Source organism: Sander vitreus, chromosome 11, assembly GCF_031162955.1.
Source record: "Sander vitreus isolate 19-12246 chromosome 11, sanVit1, whole genome shotgun sequence".
In the NCBI taxonomy this organism is placed as follows: Eukaryota; Metazoa; Chordata; class Actinopteri; order Perciformes; family Percidae; genus Sander; species Sander vitreus.
The window spans coordinates 22,923,545-22,950,080 of record NC_135865.1 but is presented as its reverse complement, the minus strand read 5'-3'; the positions used below and the strand labels follow the sequence as shown (position 1 = coordinate 22,950,080).

The 26,536-nt window shown below is 42.2% G+C and overlaps 1 protein-coding gene across 1 annotated transcript; it reads left to right on the top strand.

The window, feature by feature from the left end:
* Nucleotides 1–325: 325 nt before the first annotated feature.
* trappc10 (trafficking protein particle complex subunit 10) lies at nucleotides 326–26,097 on the top strand. The gene is made up of 23 exons (XM_078262389.1): nucleotides 326–515; nucleotides 3,914–3,995; nucleotides 5,065–5,200; nucleotides 7,116–7,315; nucleotides 7,503–7,698; nucleotides 8,413–8,524; nucleotides 8,661–8,908; nucleotides 9,161–9,307; nucleotides 9,566–9,680; nucleotides 10,205–10,281; nucleotides 10,494–10,585; nucleotides 11,836–11,976; nucleotides 12,365–12,474; nucleotides 12,629–13,161; nucleotides 13,263–13,404; nucleotides 14,088–14,246; nucleotides 16,688–16,917; nucleotides 17,298–17,398; nucleotides 17,606–17,729; nucleotides 22,498–22,662; nucleotides 23,780–23,960; nucleotides 24,719–24,913; nucleotides 25,606–26,097. Exons 1-23 carry the CDS (start codon nucleotides 455–457, stop codon nucleotides 25,851–25,853), a joined length of 3,795 nt encoding a protein of 1,264 aa, XP_078118515.1. The 5' UTR covers nucleotides 326–454; the 3' UTR covers nucleotides 25,854–26,097.
* Nucleotides 26,098–26,536: the final 439 nt, after the last annotated feature.

The following is a 26,536-nucleotide window of genomic DNA, read 5'->3' as shown; positions in this document are numbered from 1 at the left end:
CCAAAACAGGTGTTGTTTTCTTTTTAATTTAATAAAATACTTCATAAACATTTTGTAGGTTGCATGGTGATGAATTGGTTTTGCTTTTTGAATTCATTTAATGAGAAAAATGTTACAAGGGGTTTTGTTATTTGTAGCCTATATTTATTTTGATTCGTCTCTTTGGGGCTTGAACAATTTCTTTTTTATTTTCACCTCCGAGTCAGATAGGCTACTTGAATAAAATACCTGTAATGGGTGCATAGCATGGATGTATGGTGCATCGACAGTAAACATGAGGTGTCATAAAAAGCACAGGTCGGCCCTTTAATGACGCACGGTTTACGCAGTTCCCGGAAGTGCAGTGGGGACACAGGCCCCATCGATTCAACACAACTGCATAGCTACATAAGCATTTACTAATAATAAAGCTCGGTTTGTATATAATTTTCATGGAGTACTACCACTAACACATATGGAGTGTCAAGAGGAAAAGCCGATCATCTATACTATGGAAAACAAGCCGATTGTGACATGTGAGTGTTTAGTAAAAGGAGACGTTCAGTCTTATTTTTCTGGTCTTGACAGTAAGCCAGCCAACTAGCTACATTCAGTAGCTCGTTTCAGCTAAGCTAGCAGGTACCCTCATATTAACCAGCTTGGAGACGCTACGTGTGGTGATGTGTGGCTTAATTTTTACTCGTCAAGGCTATAATAGGTTCATACTTATACACTGCAACACTGCCTGTCATAAATGTTAACGTGTAGCGGCATTTCTCTCAGCTAGTTTGTAGCTACATCGATTAACAGGCCTAGCTAACGATACAACGTCACGGCTAGTTGCTGCAGTTTTGGGAAAGATATCATCACCTTGTTCCCTGATGGACAGCCACAGTTTTCTCCTTTAACAGCTCAGACTGTAGCTAGTTGCCACATGATGTTTGGGCGGTGGGGTCAATTTGCCATTCATAAATCTCTTGGAATCTTATGGAAGCTTCTTCGGAGAGGTTATTTTAGGAGCCGAGTCTGGTAACGTTAGTTAGTGCCAGCTTCCTCTCACACCGCAGGCTGCTCCATTTTTAGGACAGAGAGGTCTGAATATGAATATAAAGCATAGTGTGAACGTTGACTAATGGGATTTGTTGGTGTATTCAAAATCTAAGTCACAGGTTTCCCCAAGTGGGATCCAGGGAACAACCTGTGTTTCTTGAGGGGCTATCCTAACTCAGGTTATCATCGTTGTTACATTGGGACTTTTGCATTGGTGAATAGATTAAGTGGATTAAGTAGATGAAGTAAAAAATCACAAGTAAACCGTGCAAAAGTGCAACTCTCTGTTCCTTCTGCTTTTACTGGTGTCCCCAGCAAGATGACCAGTGTTGTACTTTCGCTATTTGACGCTGTGTGTTTATTTACACAGGCACAGGGATTATACTGGTGTTTGCTTTGCCGGGTTGTATTTGATAACAGGTTTTGATAGCCTTTGTAGAACATTCAAAGTTCAGACTTTACTGGAGCTTTAATAACCTAAAAAGATTAATGGCATCAATTAACGCACACAGACGCATTCACTAAATGTGTAAACTGTTGAACATGCTGAATTGAAAAGACCACTAAATACAAATAGAGTGTTTGGTGGCAGTCATGAACTTTAAGAGTGACCAGGGTTTTTCCTGCATAGAAGAATTTTTGAAGACCCATTCTAAATCAGGAAAAACCCTGGTGACCAGTTCATATTGTGTTACTAATGTAAATGGAACTCACTAGGGCTGAAGATTGTCCTGCAGGATGTTTGAAGGTGTTTACATTAACAGTGTGTGAATAGTGAGGACTTGTGTTCCTGTTTCCTCTTGGGGGGTATTTATATAAAAAAAAAAAAAAAAAAAAAAAAGGGCTTATTATGTGTTCAGTGTAGCTTGAACAATTACTTCAGTCCTATAAGTCACTGTTTATCAAAAAGCACACAGCTACCATGAATGACAGATTGAGCTTTGCTGAAATGGAGAACTGGTGGTGACATTGAAGTAACTTTATTGTTGAGCTGGACTGGGGATTCTACCAGTGGGGAGCAGGGCCTGGTCCACAGCACTGGTGGGGATTTGGAGGATAGACCAACCTCAAAAGTGGATCTGCACAGCTTAGGAGCCAAATATTAGACTCTTATTTACACAAACTCACCAGCTGAAAAAATAAATTAAATGCAATTTAAAACTGAGCATCAGCACCTTACTCTCATAGTCATTAGTGCTGTCAAACAATTAAAATATTTAATCGTGATTAATTGCATTAATGTCATAGTTAACTCACAATTATTCATTTTTATCTATTTTAAATGTCCCTTGATTTCTTTTTGTCCAATAATTTTTTCTCATTTTAATGCTCTTATCAACATAGAAAAGTGGATCGGCTTGCTTTGTGCTTTTGTCGCCTGGCTTTGACGAGGGGGGGGAGAATTTGCATCAGCTGTGTGCTTGGCCATCAAGTGGTATTTCAGACTGGACGTGCTGCGATGATAGCTCAATTCACAACGACAAAACACACAGATCACTTTGGTCTTGTCAATGGAACCATTCGGCAACTTTTACAAGTAAACTTTCCATTCAGAATCTTATTGGCGTCCATTTCGGCGTCTCGCGCTCACCATCCACTCAAAACGTAACGTTGGCCTACTACTCTTTGACCGGCTCGCAAGCCCAAACAAGTGTGTGCGGCATGCCTGTTGTTTTGTTTCCGGTCTAGCTAGATCCGGTGTGGTGTTGTAGTTTTTCTAACGTTACTAGTTGTTGCAACAGCATGTGTGCCACAACAAATATATTGCAGTACTTAAGGACTGCTCTCCATATTGACAAGTATAAGATGATCTAAGGGGCGGACTTTTACTTTAAAGCACTGGTGAGATGTGAGCAGCTAGTTAAGTGAAAAAGACCAAATGTTAATAGGAATGGCTGCTACAGTTTGTGTTGTTAGAAGGCTTCTATGTAGGCTCAGACTCAGACTGTGCAGTAATATGACACAGTGATGAAACCGGGTCCAAGGATAGAGGGTGTTTCTCGCTGTGCAGATTGTGAAACTCTCTGGGACGAACAATGACAAACTCGATGGTTTGAAACAGCTCTGCAGAAAACTGCGTTTGGCAGTTCAGCCACACATTTTCAACATTTGGCTCCCTAAAGCACAATAACAGTAGAAAGCATGAAATGTGCACGGACATATGAATCCAATGCAATACAGAACAATTTTCCAAAGCTTTTTGGAAGCAGGCATGTATCAGTTGCTCAACGGAAAAGACAGAAATGACAGTTTTAGAAGTGAGTAAATAATCAGTTACACAGCACAGTTAAAATGAAACATATATTATTTTCGTGTTGCTCCGTGATTCCTAGAACGACGGCAACCATGGCAACTTTTGCTGATTTTTTTTCTCCTCCACTCTCCAGTAGACTTGCAGTAACTCCGGTGGTGACGGCGCACATTGAGCTCAGAGCCCAATAAGTTATTTATTGCATCGGGGTGGAAAGACCATTTCAAACAATTTATAAAAAAGTGCATATTGGAAATAGTTACCAACCCTGCCTTTAACTGTGTTGAGTGTGAAAACATCAGTACAATAGTTGAGTGTGAGTAGAGCAAAAACAACTTCTGACTTCTGCTCTGGATTTTGTTCTTTAATGTTCTATTTTTTTTGTCGGTTAAGTATTTTTTGTAGCATTTGTACCCTTTTCGCATTGTACCCCTGCTTTACACTTTTTACACGTGTAAAGCAGGGGTACACGCTTTTTTGGCTAAGCCCATATTCTTTGTATTTACATTAGTATGATTGCTTTCCAGTTACGTGCAAACTTAATTTTGCCCAAAAAATTATCCGTGTCCCTTTTAGAATTCTTAATTTCGGACTAATTTTGAATTTCCCTTTCTTCTGCCCTTTTCATCACAGGTGCTGGAGACCAGGGCTTGTTTACGTCTCTCTATACCTCATTGGCCCAACAACTTCCCAGGGAGCCAATGGAGTGGAGGAGGTGAGTGCTGCTCTGGTGAATGTATAATAGAAAAACATTGTAATAGCTTTTACTTTTTGTTGCCACAAGAGGATGGAGTCTATGGGCTGCTCTTGAATTTTTGTCCACTCTCATTGATGTCAGCGGGTATGTCTTGGGTACAGGTGTTCCAGGTGGTTAACATCATTACACCATGCATTTTTAATTTCTTACATAGCCACAATAATAACCACGAAACATTGCACGCATGAAACATTCACAGTAAAAGACAAGAAGCATGTAGGAAGCAGTGAGTGCAGGATGTACATAAATATACGACTGTTTGAATGGTAGTGTTGTGCGTGGCAAGAACTCCTGCACTTACAGGGTGTGCAGAGCCAGAGACTCGCTCCCTTTACGGTCCTCGTTACGTTCTGATAGAGACATTTAACGAGGGTATGGGAGTGCTGGTGATTTTGGATGACTTATTGATAATGTGCTGGAGTTTAAAATGCAGGTCAGACAATCCAGGCCGCCATAAGAAACCGCTGCGTATGATGTAAGAGTGCTTTCTATGATGGCTGAGATGGAGCAGGAGAAATGGTCTCACATTGACTTTTTTTATGAGCTGAAATGAGTTACGAGTTTGTTGGGCTTTTTAATGTGATGTCTGCATTTACATTCCATTTAAGGTTATTACTTATTAGGAATACATTTGAATGAACCAATGAAGGATATCAGAGATGAGTATCATAGTTTTGACATACTTTCATAAAGGCCTTGTTGTTCTCTCTTCAGGTGAGGGATTTGATAAAGGACAGTATTTAGTCAAAACAATAGTATGAGAAACTGAATTGTCCTTCAAACACTTTCAAACTAAGCTTCTGCGAAAGTTGCTGATCCAGTGACAGATTCAGGGGTCAGTGTTCATGAACTCTCTCTCTCTTTCTCTCTCCCTCTGTCTTGAATGTGGAACTAATGTGTGGAGGGGGAAAATCTGGCATGGATTTTCCATAGATATGGCAACAGTTTTTCATGGACCAATAAAAATAATATTCATCGTAAACAGCATGTAATTGATCCTATAAAACCCGCTTTCTTTTCCGTACAGGACTTATGGCCGTGCACCAAAAATGATCCACCTTGAAGCTAATTTTGTCCAGTTTAAAGATGAACTACTCCCCAAGGAGGGCAACAAGGCTCTCCTCACCTTCCCCTTTCTCCACATCTATTGGACCGACTGCTGTGTGAGTAGCTACGCACGCACGCGCGCACACCCATGCATCCATCATTCAGTCACTCAATTGTAATTTCATTAACAATACTGGGAACAAAGTGTGTAAAGATACAAGGGAGGTTTGTCTTCCTGCTCCAGTGGGACAATAAAGAACTGTTCTATTAAATTCTATTTCGTTCTTCTCTATCCTGCTGGCAGATCCGGTGCAACGACTCAAGTGGTTTAATGATATAACTCTCTGTGAACACTTTTGTGTTTCAGAAGTCGAACAATTGGTGCAGATGATTAGGTTATTGTGATAGCTTTCTTTTCTTCTAATGACTTGATTTGTGGCCATAAAAGCTTCCTGTCAACTAAGACTAATGAAATATATGCTGCTGCTGTTAGAGTTTGGATTAAATGTTGACCGTTTTATGGCCATTACAATTGAGTTGTCTGACACTATAAATATAAAGACACATCAATAAGAACACTTTCATTGTGCGATCACTTACGTTAACGTACAAACTGATTAATCCTAGAGAGGCGGTGGCGGCAACTCAAAGTCTGCCTTTTAATATTGCTGCTACCTGACTTTTTCCAGCAGGAAGTCCCACGAAATGAGTACTTATGGGCATCTTATCTGGGAAAAATAGATCACACAGCTCTGTAAGCAAGATATGCAAACTCATAGTGTAAGAGCTATAAGATAAGTTAAGATCGTTTTGGCATAACTCCCATGATTCATAAGGTTAACAGGCACATACAAAGCTTTATTTTCCTTGTCCATACAACACTCAGAAAATAGCATTTTCAAATGTATTTAGTTTAGAAATTTAGAAAATGGCACGTTTGCAAATGCACCTGCATGTTTGTGCCCACTTGATGGATTTTTAGGAGCCTGCAGTCACCAACCTAAACTGAACTTGACATCTACTGTGGTAGGGCTGCTGCTTAGGGAAAACAGATAGGAAAATGAAATGGGGACACAGGAACCTGCAGCAGGTTAGTTTAAGGAAGTGCTGTCATCAGCGTGTGACTCATGACATTACTTAAGAACTATGCCTCCAGTGTGGGAGTAGTGAGCCTGCGTATTGTATGTGTACGCAGATGGGCACAGCAACATTATCACCTGTACAGTATTACAATTCACTACAATAGACTATAGACAAAAGACTGCCTTTGTGCATTTTTATTATTTAAAGTTACATTTTCGAGACTGTGTCAGAGCGGGAATCACCACTTCCCTGATAAACAACTATCTAAAAGGAAAAGAATCAATTCATTTGTTTTAATTTCCTTTATGGTTAACTGTCACGTGCAATAATTGTGCCTTAGATGCTGTCTAGTGACTCAAACTGTGACTCTCTATCGACACGTGATTGCATGTGCAGTGTCAATTGGCTGATCACCAAGAGTCACAACTCAAAAGTGATCCTGCCAAATGTAACTAGAAGTTCACTTCCAAAACATTGTGAAACACCAGGGCTTCAGTTCCTCTCCCTGCCACTGGACACTGTTACGTAATAACAGACTTGAAATTCCCTCAAGTAGCAGTCATTCACTGAGTCACAGCATTCAGTAAGTTATTATAAAATGTAAACTTGCTGGCCAGCTTTCTTTTTGTAGTTTTTGTCCTCTGGTATCTTCTGATGTGGAAACATCCTCATTGTGTACAACATACAAGTCACTTAAAGGAGAAGTATCCTTTCCCTTTCTTTCATCATTAAATCATTTATTTCTATAAGACTTGATTTCCCCTAAATTCAGTATCAACAAGAGTTTTTTTATGTTGTATTCCTTCACATGTATAATTGTATTTTTTTTTAACGTCCTTTTTGGGGGTTCACATGAGGCAATCAAGAGTGAGAGGATACTGTTTGCCAACCTCCTGCTGTAAAGAGTGATTATTTTATTTTACCTATTATTTTGTAACTTCATTGTAGGACACAGAGGTATATAAGAGCACGGTGAAGGAGGACATGATGCGCTGGCAGAACAGCTTGCGAGCTCATGGCTCAGCAGACTGGGTCATCATCGTCGTGGAGACCAACGACACTAAGAAGAAGAACAAGACCAACATCCTGCCTCGGTCATCCATCGTGGACAAGATCCGCAGTGATTTTTGCAACAAGCAGAACGACAGGTGAGAACACTCCTCTATAAACAAGTTGATTTTGGTGAATTTTGGCGAGGACCATGAGAATTGACTTATTGCTGCCGTTTTTATATGTTCTCACAGCAGGCAACATAATCAATACCTGCTGAATATAAGAAACCATGTTGAGTCAACCTTCCCTGAGTATATAAAGGTTATTTCCCCTTTGACGCAGGTGTGTGGTGCTGTCCGATCCTCTGAAGGACTCGTCTCGGTCTCAGGAATCCTGGAATTCCCTGCTGCTCAAGCTGCGAACTCTTCTCCTCATGTCCTTCACCAAGAACCTGGGGCGCTTTGAAGACGACATGCGTACGCTCCGCGAGAAACGCACCCAGCCTGGCTGGAGCTTCTGTGAATACTTCATGGTCCAGGTACATACTGTAGGAAAACAACAGGCATGCGTCTGCACAGAAAGAGAAGTAGAGGTTGCGTAATGACTGAAACGGAGTCCAGTCCAGTTTCATTAAACCAGCCTCACCCCTATTTTCCACCGGGCTCGTCTGCGCTGCGGTCCGGAGGCACCGTGATTTGATTCTTGTCAATGTTTGATATTCCACCAGCTAGGCCATGGCGCGTCCCAGAAGCGTGCGTGAAGCCGCTCTCCGCTACCATACGTGCCAGGTTTATTTTTACGCGAGCCGCGGGGCGTTCGGACAGCCGGGCAGGAAGTGAAACAGCGAGACTACAGTGTGTATATATGGAAGGTAAGTACTAGCTTAATAAACACGCGACAGCTACTTTACCTTGTAGAGACAATCAAATCTACGAGTCGGGCAGCAAGACGCTCCGCTTCAGAGGCGCTCCCAGTGTGGTATGGCGCGTGGCGGAAGACGGAACAAAACCGGAAAGCAGCATAGACGCGCCTAGTGGCGAATCAGAGTCAGAGTGCTCAGTGGGGCTCTCAGTCGAGAACATATTCATCAGTGTGATGTAGACGGATTCTGTGTTGATGTTGATGCTGTCCTAACTCTGCCTTGTGTTGTGGATTACGGTGCTAAAGTGTCCCAGTTCAGTTGTTTGTTTGTTTGTTTGTTTGTGTGTGTGTGTGTGTGTGTGTGTGTGTGTGTGTGTGTGTGTGTGTGTAGGAGGAGCTGGCCTTTGTTTTTGAGATGCTACAGCAGTTTGAAGATGCCTTGGTCCAGTATGATGAACTCGATGCTCTTTTTACCCAATATGTCCTTAACTTTGGAGCTGGAGGTAAGTTACCACCACCTAATGGTTGGCTTCAATATGGCAGTCCTCTCAAGTAAAATAACATGTTTTTTTTTGTTTTCAAGATCAAAGGTCCATTCTAGTTTTGGTTTTGGTCTGACCAGTCTATTTCTATTCACAGATACAGCTAACTGGCTTGGATCGTTCTGCGCCCCAGTGCGCAGCTGGAACGGCTTGCTTCTTCGGCGGCCCATAGACATGGAGAAGAGGGATGGGATCCAGCGCGGGGAGGCCAGCCTGTTAGATCTGAGGAGCTACCTGTTCTCCCGCCAGTGCACCTTACTCATCTTCCTCCTGAGGCCCTGGGAGGTCACACAGAGAGCCCTGGAGCTGCTGCACAACTGTGTCCAGGAGCTCCGCCTGCTGGAGGTGCAGACTCCTACAGGGACATTTCTGTCATGTATATTACACTTTAATCAACTACATGTACTTTATACAGGCTGAATCTCAAAATGTATTCAAACTCTGTAGCCATCTATAGAAAACGCAAAATAAAAATGGATAATTCTTTGACATATGAACTGCTCTAAATCCTAAACAAACCTACATAAAAAGCCTAAACGGACTGGACTAAATGTGTCACTCATCATAATGCTGTATGTTGTCGCTCTCGTTGTTTAGGTGTCGGTGCTGGAGGGGGCGCTAGACTGCTGGGTGTTTCTCAGCTGCTTGGAGGTTCTGCACAGGATCGAGGGCTGCTGTGATCAGGCCCAGTTAGCTGCAAACTGCTCCCATACCGTCGGGCTGTGGGCCTACGCCACTGACAAGGTAACAAAAAAATACTGAATCATGTAGCGTTGGCTTCGATTGACCAAGATGTGTCATGATACCTTTAGAGGACAAGGGTCCCATTCTTCATATAGCAGTAGTACGTTTCTGACTTAAGAGGAGAAATGTATTTGCTCATTCTTTTACTCATTCATTTAAATAGTGAGCAGTTAATAGCTGGTAAAAAAAAAATTCTCCGACTAATAAAAGCGTTTTCAAATCAAATTCTTTTTTCTTTTTCCTGTCTGTCTTCTCCAGCTGAAGTCCCTGGGGGAACTCTGTGGCCTGGTGTCAGAGAAGGGACCCACATCAGAGGACCTGAACAGGACTGTGGATCTGCTAGCCGGACTGGGGGATGAGAGGCCTGAGACTGGTGAGTTTTCAGACTCTGCTGTTACATGAAACTAGCTTCATTTTCTAGTCCTGCTGGGTGGTAATGTTTACAAGCGTCCCAACCCCTCCCATTGATGACATCAACACATAGCTAGATTGTGATTTAGGGCCCTGACACACCAACAGTTGGGCATCTTTGTGCCGAGTGTGATTTTCTGTTGCTTGTAGCTTTTGCAGTGTGATCGGCCCTCATCATCAGCGGTTCAGCTGACTCACGACTGACTAGATATCTGCCGGATTGATCTGGGATTTAACCCATTTAGTGCAGTTTCTCCTTATCTTTTGCCCCTGCCTTTTCTTTTTTCTTCTACAAGCAGACTGCCATGGGCTGAAAACGCCAGCAAAGCAAAACTTTACAGCACTAATTCCAACTTTTTATCAGACATATTCAGTTTATCAGACATTTGTACTTGTACTCCACTTCCAAATACTATTTACTGAATGAAAACTCATATTTGAAAGACCTGTGCCTTGTTTAAATTTTCCTTTTGCTATCCTCCACAGTCAACAGTTTGCAGAGCCCTTACAAAAAGCTGAAAGAAGCCTTGTCGTCTGTGGAAGCTTTTGAAAGGCACTATCTTGTAAGTCAATTTCTTGCCACAGCTTGGTGTTGTATTTCTGTAGTTGGCAAAGCAGGACGTTAACACACATTTTCTGAATTATTATTATTATTATTATTATTAATTATTTTCTGATGTAATCTCCTGGAAACCACAGTGGGAATGATCCTTCTCCTCCCTTTTCCCTTCTCACCCTCTCCCTCCTCCACCACGTTGGCCACTTCTTCCATCAGGAACTCTCTCACGCTGCTATGGAGATGTATAGGGCCATCGGCCGGCTGAGGTCTGCCAGGCTAGTGGGAAAAAGCCTGGCTGAGTTCTACATGTAAGTAATCCTACTTCCCTTGGGGTACACAAGGGTTAAAGCTGCTATGCTTCCACGCTGGTATTTTCAGTTCTTCTGGCTGATTAGGCCTCTTCTCCAGAACTGTCAATCAGTTACTGCTTGTAAACACCCACACACTCCTGTGGAGAGGTCTAATTAGGCAGAATAAATGAAAACACTAATGTGGTACGATGGGTGTGAATGGGGTTTTAAAATAACTGTGAAGCCATAAATGTGCAGTTGAAAGTAACATTTTAAACACATTTATTATAGTATATCATGCAGTGACAGGTTTCTTTTTGCTGGGTTTTGAAGTGGCTTTTAAGAAGCCGATCTTTGACATCACTTTTTAGATAACTATCATCCCCTAATGCCCAACGCCAGCCAAATGCAGATGGATAGTTCATCATTCTGCATTGACAGTAGATGTCAGCCTTTTAAAAACTATTTAATTGGCAAAATAATACCTGTGTATTTTTTTTTTACAGCGCACACAGAGGAGCTGCCTCCAGCCCCTCATGAAGTTGCGTGCATGACATGACATGACAGCGTCAACATTGCACTCACACTCAGAGACAGAGAGGCTATCGTTACGTTAGCAGTAGCATGCTGCTGCTGGTCTTGTCGTGGGATTAACTGTACTAATAAAACCGTTGAAACAACGCAGCCACGCTGCTGTGAAAGCTCCCCAAACATCATTTATCAGAGTCTAGTTGTTACCTCTCTCTTCCACTCCATATCTTTATAACGGAGCTAGCTAACTGGAGCTAACCGCTAATCAGAGCTAATCGTTGCTAACCGAGCCTTCAGTTCTGTGTGCCTGTATCCATTAACTGCATGTATGGACTCAAGCCCGAATAAAACCCTTCATTTTATTAAAATGGCTGTAAAAGTTTTAAACTACAACTCAGAGTTGTTTGACGTTCGGCGTAGCGTTAGCGTGCTAAGTTGATGCTTTCTCTGCGGGTGCAGACTGATTTGCTCTTGCGAGTCACGTGACCAAATCGCAGCCTTTGCAATTAGGAAATCGCATCTTAACATATCGCGATATTATCGCAAATGCAATTAATCGTTCAGCCCTAATGGTATAGATACTCTGTTGTTTGCCTTTACTTTGGTCTTTAAATTAGAGTTGATTTCACTTCTAAGTAGCATTGTGGAAAAGCAAACATTCTGTCAGTTATCTATGTGCTTTTCTATAGATATGAGAAACAAGGTGATGTATTTCTGTCCATTTGTGCATTTATTAGGAAGAAGGGGGACCCTGAGCGGGCAGAAACCTTCTTACAGGAAGCTTTGAAGTCGTACGTATCAGAGGGATGGAGCCTCCCCGTCACTCACACCAGGAAACAGATTGCTGAGTGTCAGAAACTGCTGGGCAGAACTGAAGAGTATCCTTCATAACACCAACACCAAGAATAGCCAGAAGACCAATTAAGGGCCAAATGTGTCAAATTTACAGTAGTTCCAAGATTAAACTGGAAAAGGAAATAACCTTCAGTGTTCTGTGTCATATGCAGTTGTTCAAATAGTCGAAGCCTTATAGTGCTGTACACTAGAGGAATACATAATAAGAGATATATTAATCAGCTTTGAGTTGGTCGTATTGTGCCTTTTCAGTCAGGGTTGAAGTAGGCTGGCCCATTGGTGATCCAAAATCTCATCCAACATGCTCGGGCATTGGAAAGTTAACAAAGGGGTTCCTGTGTTGACCTGATAGAGGTGGTGTTCTTGTGCCAATGCACTGTAGTGTCTGGTTTCCTTTACAGCCCACTGCAGCTACTTGCAAACCAGTGCCTTGTTGGCTGGTGATGTGAATCTGACCACGGAGGAGAGGAAGCACTTTTGTCAAGAAATTCTGACCTTTGCGGACAAGTCTGAAGATCAGTGTAAGTGATCATGCCATCATTACAAGTTTACCTTCACAACACAAAGCTTAAAGGGGCAAAACCACCTCATAAACGCCGTTGTATATCATCAGTCTGTGATGTTCACTGCTTTCTGGGGGTCTTTAACACCGAATGTCATTTTCTTCCTCCACAGCTCACAAAGTGACTCTCAGCATGGGTGTTTTTTCTCAACTCACACGGCTACAGTTCCGTCCAGCCACAGCCTCGGTGCACTCTGGAGCCGTCCTGCAGGTGGAGCTCACTCTGCGATGTTTGATGCCCGTGGCAGTGCACATACAGCAACTAGCTGCTAGCATTCACTTTGACCTGGAGCGTGGAGGGACTAATGGAAGGTCTAAGGGAAATCAGAGACAAACAAACCCAGGGACAGTAGAGTTTCACCAAGGTAACTCATCAGCGGGTCTGCCCTTCTCCTCAGCTGCTGGTCCCCCTTTAGAGCTAGATGAGATTCAAGACAGGAGTCCTTCGGACAATTCCCTCAACTCTACAGGAGTGGTGTGTAAAAACACTCATCTGGTCATGCGTCTTCATGACAACATCTCGCTGCCGGACACGCCCAACTGTGTCAGCCCTCCTGCTGTTACCATACAGGAAGGAGCTCAGATGCTGAAAGTGCAGGATGTAACGTTAGAGCCCGGGAATAACAGCATCATATTCACAGCACCAGTAAGAGAAACTTTGCTGCCGCCTTAAATGAAAAAAACATAACTAAAATGTGAACTTTTTCAAATAACTTTTGCTCTGTCGCTATTATCTTTTCTTTGTAGAGTGGACAACCAGGTACTTACACGTTGCGTCAGCTGTATGCCACGGTGGGTCAGGTGCAGTTTGTACTGCCTCATATCTACCCATCGGTCCAGTATGAAGTCTATTCTCAGGAGCCTCAACTCACCGTGGAGCCTCTCTCAGGTCTGAATGTTTTATATAATGGGTGACGTGAATGCTTAAAATCTGAGGTTGTGGTATTGGTTTCAATTTTCAAGTGTGTTTGCTTTGTACTACATGAACTTAATTCCATGAAACACTAGAACTGCGCAACCTTGATTTCTCAATTTTATATCACTTGCTTAGATTAGGAGCTGCACTCAGCTTTTCACAGATTTCTCTAATTGAACAAACCAAACATGCAGCTGGCAGACCAAAACGTGTCATACTATCCCCCAGGCTTCTTCAGCTTACCATGTGATTGTCTAGAATAAGTTGGGTATGCTCATGTAGCAAGTCTAGAGTCTTGACAGCAAGATGTATCCTATTATTTAACTGTTTCTGTACAAGCCTTCTGTATTTACATACTTATGCAGGCCTGAATCTTCATTTGCTGTCATGTAAATATTTGTGTGATCATCACCTGCAAAAGCTGCAAGGGTAAAATAATGTATTTTTTTTAAATGATGTTTTTCTGCCTGCATTTTAGTCTTTAATGTTGGTGGAAGTTCAAGTTCAGTTAACATATCATGGTGAAGTTTCACCTGAGCTTGGATCACGTGTTTCTGCTGCTCTGATTACCACCATATCGCGTTTATGGTCGTATATAAACCACAGTGCAGCATGTGTGTGACGTTTTTGTTCACTGTGGTTGTGTGTTCTTTCAGAGCCACTGTTGGCCGGTCTGTCTCAGATGGTGAAGTTCACTCTGTTGACGGGTCACTACACAGTGAAGAAGGGAGACGCTCTGCAGCTCAGCAACACAGACACCATGCCCATCCTGCCCTCTACCAGCTGCACCGCCCGCATCAGCAACCCTACAGCTGGTCAGTACACCTTTTGAAAAGCTTTATTTGAATCCGCCACTGAGGGAGCGCCGTTGGAGTAGTGATCTTTCCTGACAAAGTCAAAGTCAAGTTTATTTCATCCATAAAAATGAAAATTACAGTGCTCATACCCGCCTTAATGCCCATTAAAAAAAAAAAAAAAGAGCATAAATACACTACAATAAATACAATATACAATAAAATATATAAATACAGTACAGAATGTATAAAAATGTACGTTTAAAGTGCTTGTTGTGCTGTCTGATAGTCTGAGGTATAAAAGAGGGAGCATACCGCTTAGTTCTTGTCACAGGGGGCCTTAGCCTACCACTACGTTCCATAACCCTGCCAGTCAAATTACCATGGAGAGGGTGACCCGGGTCCCTCGTTATTTTCGGAGTCATTTTTGCCAGATGGTCGTCATATACTTGATCCACTGTATTTAACTGTCCGACCATTTTTCCAGCCCAAACCATCTCTCTGCTGTCATTCTCTCCCCGTCTGAAATCTTTGTGTGCACAAGGCCACATGTAAAAACCATGTTTGAAATATGGTTACACATCTACATGGCCAAGAAATCTGGTTCCTCCAGCACAAATCTACCTTTTGTTAACTGGTTTCTCTTAATAACCCTAATCAGGGTTATCGATCAATCAGTTACCGAACGTAGTTACCGAACGTAGACTAGACTAATACGCATTTGCAAAATAGTCTAGCGATGCCAGGCTAGTAATTGTGTGTTGTCAGTTGCTCAAATATCTAGATGTATTTAAAACATCTGGATCGGCAAATTAAACATGAGACAACTATGTATTATGTTCCTGGTTTGAGTAAGTGATAATGTTGCTCATGTTGTATAAAGACATGCATTTACTATTTTTGTGAGTTCTAGATTATCTAAGCACTCTGTAGGTATGTTGTTTATGGTCTCATTTATATTATTTATTGATTATTATATTGTGCACTAGGCCTGCACGATTCAGGGAAAAATATGAATCACAATTTTTTAGCTTAGAATTGATATCACGATAGCCCTGATAAAGGTTCTATCTGAACTCCTTGAACATGTCTTTACATAATTAAAACATGTTAAGGTCAATGTCAAATGCTTTCAATAAATTAATTGAAGGAGAAAAAAAAAGTCATTTAAAAATTAAATCGCGAACGGGTGAATCGAGATCGCGATTTTTATAACGATTTATCGTGGAGGCCTATTGAGCATTTATGTCGTAGGTGGTGGGCGTGTTCATCGCGGCTTGAGTGGAAGTGATTAACGTTATTTTTTTGCTTCACCTGTTGACATGGGTTTTTGGGGCTTTAACAGAGAGGGGGTGAGCCTGGGAGTGGAAACTTTCTGTTGACCGCAGCACTAACGCACTTTTTTCAACTCACAAAGTAACTTTACATTTGGTAACTGCAGTACTAGTTGTATTTTACGTGTGGAGGAATAAATCATTGCAATACAATCTTGAGCGTGTCACAGTGTGTTTATGCATCTCAGTGTTTAGTCCCTCGCTTTGTTGGACTGCTAACATAGGGCCCTTTATTTTTAGCCTTTTCGGATTTGCTTTTCTTTTCACTTCTAAGCAGTATTGACCTTTTAAAAACTCAGTGACACAAACTCACAATTCAGCTTTTTTATTTAAACTGTTAATATATTCAGCAAAGCACATTCAAAATTCTCCAGAATTCAGCTAAACCAACAATATTTGTAGGTAGAAAGTGTAGGCCTATGCTAAAATGTAATATAGACCCTAGGCCTAGTTAAAAAATAGGCTAATATGCTGTATTAGCCTACCCTAATAAAAGCTAATTGGATGCTCACCTATAACAATGTTGAGGACACTGCGATCTTGGTTGCCAGAGGTTTCGTCGACAAAAACAAAGATTTTCTTTCCACGGATCTCTTGCAGCACTTTTTGCCTGTGCTGGTCAAAGACCCGCTGCAGGTGGATCTGCCTTAAATTCGTCTCCCTGCTTGCAATGTTTAACAAGAAACGGCCGTATTCTCAAGCGGTATGTCAGCTTCAGCACACACTGCAACAAAATCTTCCACAAACTCATGCCTTGCATCTATTGCTATATGAGAAGGAAGTAAAAATTGTTTAATATTTCAACAAAATGTATGCAAATTCCGTTTTCATGTGTAGATTCCGTGATTCCGTCCGTGTTTTCCGCGTCACGGAAATCATAGGGCCCTACTTATAGCCGCAACACACTCATTATGCTATACACTATTATACATTAGGAGACATTCCCACCATAAATAACCACCGTTTGTTTTTGTCAGACCATGCTTCTTGGGTACGTAATGTTCAAATCGTAAAAATCAGGTTCCTGCAGAAAGTTGATCACAACCAGATATTTGTGTGCCTATAAACACGCTGACGAACCCATATACAGCTTTTCTCATTGCTATTTATTCCCCTTCCTGTGTTCAGAGTTGGTGGGTGAAAGCGCCCTGTTCATCCAGTCGTCTGAGAAGGTGACCAGCATCAGCCTGCCCGCCACCCCTCCTTACCACACTGTGGAGTTCCTCCTGGAGGTTCTGTGCATCATCCCGTCCGGGTCCGACCGGCCCGCCAATGAGAGGCTGACCAACGGGGAGGTCCGCCATCGACCACGCAGCTACAGTCATCCTGACACGCCCATGACCGCCATCGACCAGAGGGTGAGCCTCTCAAACAATTACACACTTTCAAAGCGTGAGACGGAGAAATAGTGATGTAAGCAACATTTCTGTTGGCACAGCTCACAATGTGTTCAACTATGATTTAAAAGCTTAGGCGGTATCTGTACAGTAATCTAGAGCTGTAATGATTATGGATTCATAGATTAGTTGCTCGACATAAAGTGTATCAGCAGCTATTTTGATAATTGATTAATTGTTTAAGTCATTTTTCAAACAAAAATGGCTAAATAATTGATATTTCCAGATTCTCAGATGTCGGTAATTGTTAGTTGCTCTTTGTAATTAGGCCAGTTAGAGCTGTTTGAAACAAGATACTTCAAGAGATTTGATAGTAAAGTCCCGCTGGTGTCTGTCCCCAGATGTCCATCGACTGTCCGTGGTCCATCTACTCCACGCTGCTTGCCCTCACCTTCTACATCCCTTTCAAGACCAAACACTCTCTGCTTTCTGCTGGTAACAGGTGAGCCTCCATTCTCATAGAAATAACCTGTATGTGTCATTTTGAATTGTTAAACCAACTATGTTTATCCATGGGAATCCTTGGGAAATATTTTCACTTTCACATAAAATCGTAAAAACAAAAGAACCTACTTTACTAATTTAATTAACAGCATGCTTTACCATTCCACAACTTGCTCATACACATACCTTTGACCTGACCCCACAGGAAGTACATCCAAGTGTGTGTGCAGAACATGTCAGATGTGAACTTCACGCTGGCAGAAGTAAAGCTGGCCGAGAAGCAGCATGCGTCACTGGAGCTGCAGTCTCTCAACACTAAAACTCAACAGGTGAGCAGAAAAAATAAGATTAAAAATGTCATTGACTACAGGATGGATCCGTAGATAGCTTCCAGTATACATTTCATTATATTTATGGGAAAATATTAGAAATGAATAAGATGGGTTCTACGGCCATGTCTACACTAGTCTTGAATTGCCAGTACTTCCTCCACAGCTCTGCGGAGGAGGGTCTAGCTAGTCCACACAGCACTCCGGGATGGGAGAGAAACGTGCTCCGGTTTATTGGCATTTCTTTAAACCAATCGCAATCGTCTTGGGCGGCGCTAAGCCCTGGACTCAATGACGGTGCCTCTGCAAAATAGCCTCGGGAAGGAACTTGTTTTGGTGGAACGTGTACGTTCAAAAGTTTTTTGTCGTGCAACAGAAAACTGAGATTGGACAGATAGCCTAGCTAGCTGTCTGGATTTACCCTGCAGAGATCTGAGGACCAGTTAACCATAGTCCTGAAATTGACCGGGAAAGCGGAAGGTGTGGGACATCTGAAAATGACGGACATTCGGCAGAATTTCCAGTGGCACTTGAACAATCCCGGAAGTGGAACGTCGTCGATATAGACTATGTTCACAATAACGCGGATAAATATGAAAATACTTATTTCTTTCCCCTTAGTTTCAGCCTTCCATCTAAAGCAAGCCAACGTCAACTGGCGTGCCACATCCGGCCCACCAAAGCGTTTAGTCTGGCCCGCAGAATAATCATGAATTCAGAAAATGTGAAGAGGAAAAAATGCGTTATGCTGTTAGTTAGTTAGCATTTCAAGCATTTACAGCAGGTAACATTACACAGGTAGAGCACAAACCCAGCCCCTGTATTTGCATCTCTAGTCCCATGCCGGGATTCTGTACAGCGATGCCTGTGCTCCACACACACGGCTGAGCCGAGATGTGTGTGCGTTAAAACACGCAGTACCTGACTGGGAACGATACAAAGAGGATTACCAACGGCCGCTGGGGCAGATCAACTCACGCTAGTCTCATTACTGTAAGTAGACTAAAAAGTCAATACTTATCAATGCACTCACCTGTGTAGACCGGCATAAACATGTAGAAAGCGATATTTCAATCTGCTCTGTCTGCTCAGTCCACTCTTGTCCACCGCGCTGTTTTACGCGAACACAGCTCTACTCTGCAAATAGCGAATTTTTACAAACAAGCTAAAACAAAAGCTGTCAGTTTGTAGTCTAACTGTTTATCTTAGTTTGCTGGGAATCTTGAAATTTGGACAAATTCTTATAAATTTAACTGCTGGCTGAATGAGCCATCCTCTCCACTGGAGCGGTGCTTATCGTCCATTCATCATTCACCATTACCTGACAACAGCCGTTTCTTTCTGCAAGCATTTTCCACCAATCAGGACGCTGCATACTACAACCATGTTTACCTAATCACAGACTTTAACCATCACTCCTCAGTAAGGCTGGGCGATATGGCAAAAAATATGATCACGATAATTTTTTACCTATTGATCAATATCGATATTTATCACGATATATAATTTGATAATGCAGCAAGTTTGAAGAGTATCCTGATAATGACTGAAGCCTGAAGAAACCAGAGGGTTCATTAGTTAAACTTTAGAATATAGTTTATTAACATAAAAAATAGAATAACATAATGTAACATTGAACTGTGCAAACATGGCTTGGTTTAGAATATACTGTGTGATAAAAGAATATATTGAATAACACCTAAATGTAAACATTTAACTTTGCAAACATGCTTTATCTGCCTTAACAAAACAGTACAAGTTAGTAATGTAAATGCAAATAATGTAAATAAAACTAAAAGCTGTGACGACTTTCACATTCACTTTTTCATATGGGGCAATGGTCGCAAAAGACAACACGATTGATTGTTGGTTTTCAGCCCCGCTAGCGCTGCTAACAGCAGAAGAGCCACTAGGACGTCGAACAAAACTTGTGGGCAGACTAACGTTAACATGGGCCCGCATTTTCAAACTCTCACTGTGTTCGCTGGAATGGTACCTTTTCAACTGACAGAAAAGATTGGTTGTGTTTCCTGTCTTGGTCGACACGACCAACGAAATATTTTGCAGACCGTGTTAATCTGCGCTTCGTCGCTTTTGAGATATCCAAACCACTTCCTTATAAATGACGTCCTGTTACCTTTTTTGTCAACAATTTCCTCAGCTTTTCACTTTCACCGTCGCTTTCGTGCCCATGCCCCTCAGTTCCACTCATTTCTTCACCGCCGGTAGCTCAAACAATGCTCTGCGTAGGAAATGGGCGTGTCAAAAACTTCTTCTTCTATTGATGTTTTTTTGGCGGTTGGCAAACAACTTTTGGTGTGCATTACCGCCACCTTCTGGAATGGAATGGTGTTTATTTCTGCTGTGTGATAGGCCGTTAGATCTATCCAAATCAAGTAAAATATGTCCAAGTTAATCATCATTATCGACCTGAATTTTATTGCGATTCCATATCGAGATCGTTTTATCGCCCAGCCTTACTCCTCAGTGAACTGCCTCCTAGTCTGAGATCTTTTTCTAGTTAGGGACTGTTCGTTATTTATTTAAGGGGCCACCGGAGGAGTTTTGGAACCTTTAGCCAAAAAAGACATGATCCTCCCTTTGCCAGTAAAACAATTTCTATGACCCTCCAAAACAATTTGGAAAAAAGGCATGACCCTCCCCCAGCAATTTATTGATACCTTCTGTACTGGTTTGCGCTTGGCAAATATACAGATTCCCATTGTTTTTTAACAGCCATGACATACGTGACTAAACTTCTGCATTCTCATCTGACGCATCGCACTCCTCTGTTATGGTGTGGTGGCCATTTCAGTAGATTTACTCACTAACGTTGTGGAAACACAATAAGCATGGAAACTAAATGCACACTTACTGCATTACTTCAAATACTAACTTACTCCTCTAGTAAACTAGTATTCACTTGAAATAAAACAATAAAATATTGAGACCATTCAGCAAGGCACTCTGGGTAACATTCAACACACAAACTGGTTGCTATGGACTCGTCACTAGGCTTCATCCACTTCGCCGTTTAAACAAAGTGGAATAAACATATAAAAGTCCAAATCTACACAAAACCCGTAATTAATTAGTAAGCTGACATCAAATGTGGCATTTAGGAAACCTTTATTGCAACCTTGGCACGGTAAGATGTCCAGACATAGTACAACAGTCATTTTCGTTTTTTACGTCCTGCTGCTCCCATCGTCAGCCAGGAAATACTTTTTTTTTTAAATCACATCACATTGTAGGATTTTTAATGAATTTATTTGCAAATTCCTCGGGAAAATAAGTATTTGGTCACCTACAAACAAGCAATATTTCTGGCTCTCACAGACTTGTAACTTCTTCTTTTAAGAGGCTCCTCTGTCCTCCACTCGTTACCTGTATTAATGGCACCTGTTTGAACTTGTTATCAGTATAAAAGACACCTGTCCACAACCTCAAACAGTCACACTCCAAACTCCACTATGGCCAAGACCAAAGAGCTGTCAAAGGACACCAAAAACAAGACCTGCACCAGGCTGGGAAGACTGAATCTGCAATAGGGAAGCAGCTTAGTGTGAAGAAATCAACTGTGGGAACAATTATAAGAAAATGGAAGACCTACAAGACCACTAATAATCTCCCTCGATCTGGGGCTCCACGCAAGATCTCACCCCGTGGGGTCAAAATGATCACAAGAACAGTGAGCAAAAATCCCAGAACCACACAGGGGGACCTAGTGAATGACCTGCAGAGAGCTGGGACCAAAGTAACAAAGGCTACCATCAGTAACACACTACGCCGCCAGGGAATCAAATCCTGCAGTGCCAGACGTGTCCAGGCCCGTCTGGAGTTTGTTAGAGAGCATTTGGATGATCCAGAAGAGGATTGGGAGAATGTCATATGGTCAGATGAAACCAAAATAGAACTTTTTGGTAAAACTCAACTCGTCGTGTTTGGAGGGGAAAGAATGCTGAGTTGCATCCAAAGAACACCATACCTACTGTGAAGCATAGGGGTGGAAACATCATGCTTTGGGGCTGTTTGTCTGCAAAGGGACCAGGACGACTGATCCGTGTAAAGGAAAGAATGAATGGGGCCATGTATCGTGAGATTTTGAGTGAAAACCTCCTTCCATCAGCAAGGGCATTGAAGATGAAACGTGGCTGGGTCTTTCAGCATGACAATGATCCCAAACACACCGCCCGGGCAACGAAGGAGTGGCTTCGTAAGAAGCATTTCAAGGTCCTGGAGTGGCCTAGCCAGTCTCCAGATCTCAACCCCATAGAAAATCTTTGGAGGGAGTTGAAAGTCTGTGTTGCCCAGCGACAGCCCCAAAACGGCACTGCTCTAGAGGAGATCTGCATGGAGGAATGGGCCAAAATACCAGCAACAGTGTGTGAAAACCTTGTGAAGACTTACAGAAAACGTTTGACCTCTGTCATTGCCAACAAAGGGTATATAACAAAGTATTGAGATGAACTTTTGTTATTGACCAAATACTTATTTTCCACCATAATTTGCAAATAAATTCATTAAAAATCCTACACTTTTTAATGAATCCTACTTTTCTGGATTTTTTTCTTCTTCTCATTTTGTCTCTCACAGTTATAGTGTACCTATGGTGAAAATTACAGGCCTCTCTCATCGTTTTAAGTGGGAGAACTTGCACAATTGGTGGCTGACTAAATACTTTTTTGCCCCACTGTATGTCCACATTAGTGTGGACACTGGCTGACTGTCATTGTACATTTCTTGTCTGTTTTTTTTTTTTTTTTAGCTTTTGTGCAGTAAGCACAGTGTGTTCTGCTTGTGGGAGGTGAGGTGGAAGGACGATCTGCCCTCCTGTCTACAGTGTGTTTTCTCTGCCAACTTCTCTCCACTCAAGCAAGACGTCTCTGCTTTCAAACCTTTCCACTACCAGTTCCAGTTGGAGAGAGTCACTGTGAGTCCACTTAAACATTTATTGTGTCCCTTTGTCCTGAGAGTTTGATAAGTGAAGCTGTAATTGTGTCGCCCGAAAGCCACACAAATCTGCGAGCCAGGGGCGTTTCTAGGACTTGATGAGGCTTAGCCCAGACCCATTAAAATAAACTGAAGGCAATGCACGCAGATCACAAAAGTGGTGATTGGCTTTCCCAGTGTGCCGTGTATGTTCATTTCAGTTGCCCAATTTGTAGATGTTGGTTAAATGAAACAACCATTTGACTTAATCACAGCTGGCCAGGCACCAAGGCAAAGGTTTTGTTTCCATTTCGGTGGATGTGGGGACCTGTCTGTGGGGCCTCCCACATCAAATGTGTCCAATTTTGAGCATTAAACATTTAATTTCCTGCATTCTGGTGAATTAGATGCACCTATTTCTACCCTTTTTCTGCATCAATTTGTGCTGGAAATATCTTTATTTATGTAAAGGGAAACATAGATAACAATTCTAAATGTAAAACTATAATTGTAAATAATGCAGTAAGCCTCTTAGGCATTCTGCATTGCGTTCATGTAGTCTCCTGTAGATCAACTTTTCTCATTATTACTGCTGACTGAGACAGCACACGTGTAGGCATAATTTACTCCTCACTCCTCTTTTGTGTCTTTTGTTGGGGAAGTAACCTCTTTAAATGTGCATGTGGCACTTAAATATCTAGATGTTTTTAAAACATCTGGACAGGCAATTATGTTCCTGGTTTGAATAAGTGATAATGTTACTCATGTAGTATAAAGACATGCATATACTATTTTGTGAGTTTTGGTCATCTAAACACTCCTACCACATTAAAGGTGCTGTAGGTAGGATTGCGAAGATCCAGGACTTAGCCAAGTCCCCCACCGGCCCTGATTGGTGCATCTGAACAGGTAGCTGTGGATTTTTGGAAATCGCACTACAGACTGTAGGTGTTGCCAAACGAGCCGGATTTTTTTTAAATGACCTGCTTCATGTAGTTCTACTGGAACATAGGGTCAGTTTCAGCAAATATGACAGAAAGTTAGCTTTATAAGTCTTACCTACTGCACCTTTTCAGAGACTTTTCCCACCATAAATAACCACTGTTTGTTTTCGTCAGACGTTGTACAGTGTGAGAGCTGAGATCTCCCCTCCTGCTGGTGAGCAGCACTGTCGCTCCGGTTTTCTCTGTGGCCTGGAGGTGTGTATAACCCGACTGACTGAACCTGCAGAGGGAGAGATGGCGGAGGACAGCAAGACTGACACAGATGGCCTCAAAACTACCAAACTCATGTATGAAGGTATGTCTGGTTTATCATCCGGGTTTTCTAAAATGATGGAAAAACACAAGCAGAGATTCATAAAAGCAAGGGGAATGGGGATTATACTAGCACTGAAAAATGAATTATCAATTAATTAAGTCTTTCATTCAGTAAGATGTATATCATCGGTGCTTCAAATGTGAATAAAAAGATCAAATGTAAGCTTCCTTCAAGCTCTGGTAATGTGTGACAAAGGATGATAATCCTTTGTCGAAATGTTTTTTGATTAAGCTTGATTAGTCAATCAAACTCTAATTAGTTAGCAACTATTTTAATAATTGATTACCTGTTTAAACACATTTTAAAAAAAAAATGCCAAACATTTGTAGGTTCCAGCGTGTCCCACGTGTTTATTTTTTTAGCTTTTTCCCGCCTCTGTTCTCATTTCAGTCGTTCATCACATCTGACATTTGATAAACTAAATAATTAATCAGTTAGATGAAAGAAATATTTGATAGGCTAACCATTAAAGAAGATATTCATTAGTTGCCGACAATATTGAAAGTAAAAAATCTAAAAAGTAAAAAAAATTGTTTGTCAGCTGTTTGCCATAAGCACAGCGAAGGCTCATTTAGCAATTTCTAGAAGTAGATTGATCAGTTTGTAGAATATATAATCATGCATATGAATACAAATATGTTGATATTTAGAGTCCCTGTAGAGTCACCAACTGTAGAACAGACAAAACATCAGGTGTGTGTGTGTGTCTGTGTGTGTGTGTGTGTGTGTGTCCACAGTGGCTGACAGCAGCAGTAACTGGGCGGTGTGCGGGAAGAGTTCAGGGATGGTGTTGATGCCGATGGTGGCCGACGCCACTCACAAGGTGCAGATCGAGGTGATGCCTCTGTTTGCAGGACACCTGCCCTTCCCCAAGATCAAAGTGCTGAAGTACCTGCCTCACACTGCAGCAGTGGCCATTCAACCAGACCCTGGTAAGACCTCCCCAAAACACAAAACTACACATCTTAGTAGATGTTCGTTCCATGTTATGTAGCAGAAAAAACAGGGGAAAAGCACTTAAATGTCATTCAAGCAGCAAGTAGTGGGTTAGGGTAAGAGAGAACGCTGCTGCTCATGGCCGGGTTGGCTCAGTGGGTAGAGCAGGCGCACATATAATTGGAGGTTTATGCCTCGACGCAGAGGTCCATGGTTCGAATCAGACCTGTGACGGTTTCCTGCATGTCTTCCCCCTCTCTCTCCCCTTTCTCACCTAGCTGTACTGTCGATTAAAGGCGGAAAAAGCCCAAAAAATAATTTAAAAAATAAATAAATAAATGAGAAAGCTGCTTATTTAGGGGAAAGTTGTTCCATGATGTCTGCAAAGAGTAAGAGGCAGCTAAATGTCAGGTAAACGACATATTAACCTCCAAACCACTGTCTGTTAGGAAACATGTAGTCATCATTCAGGACAAACTTTAATGTTGGCTTTGGACAACTTGTAAACAAACAAGAATACATTAAATAAGCTTAGATTAAATGGAGTGGAAATCACACTGGTCCGTCAAAACCTAATGGACCTGGGATGTGAAAACAACATTATAGCAAATGGACTTCTGCTGACTTGTTGATCTTCTCTCTCATCCTGTGGACGCTCGGTAATTAGTTTGTCTCTTCCCGTCCTCAGACAGCTGCGTGGAGAACGACAGTCTGTCCCTGCTGGACAAGGCGCTGGACGACCAGGGGGACACAGCCAGCATCCGCAGCCGGGGCAGCGTGCACTCTGTGGGCAGCGGTGACCAGCAGCAGAAGGGTGTGGCCATGCCGCGTCTGGAGCCCTTCAGCCCCGGACAGGTGTTCAACCACAGCCACACACAGCAGGTCCTGGTGCTGCCCGCCACCGACGACCACATCCTGGAGGTCAACGCTACATGACCCTGGTGGCAAGACCGCCCGCTTCTTATAGAACTGAACCCAGGCCCTGGGTGGACTCTGCTGAGCTTTTGCTCTGGGGCAGATCGGGTCCATGAGTCCTTGTCGAAGACCGCTGCAGGTTGCCGGCATGGACTCACCCCTAAGCATGAAACGTTCACATCACTGGAGACATTACGGACTAGACACAGTGAAGAGCCAATGACATCTGCTGATAAAATTTAAATAAAGATGTTTCTTTGCCATACTTTGTACATAGCTCATTGGATGGATTTATAGTTATAAATATATAAATATATATATGGACTGATCAATCAGATCGGCGCCAGTTCTGCTCCTTCGAACTGAAGAAAACAGTCCTGATTGTCCCATGATGCACCAAAGCCCTAGATGTGTGTACGCCTCAGTCAAAATTACAGTACTTAAGTAGCTGATCGAGTGTGTCCAGCTGTAAGTGCTGTTGCTGTGCCACTCAAGTAGTCATCATTTTTACATTTGAGACTTTTGCCTTGATGGTTATCTTCGAGTTGCTTCAATTTTACAGAAGTCAAAACGAGGAAGGTTAACAAACTTGAATGCATCTTTGGAGACAAATCCATCCATCCATCCATCCAGACTCTTCTGTCCTGCCAATACGAAAACTATTCCCTCTGATGTTGAAGTAGAATATTAATTCTGACAACAGA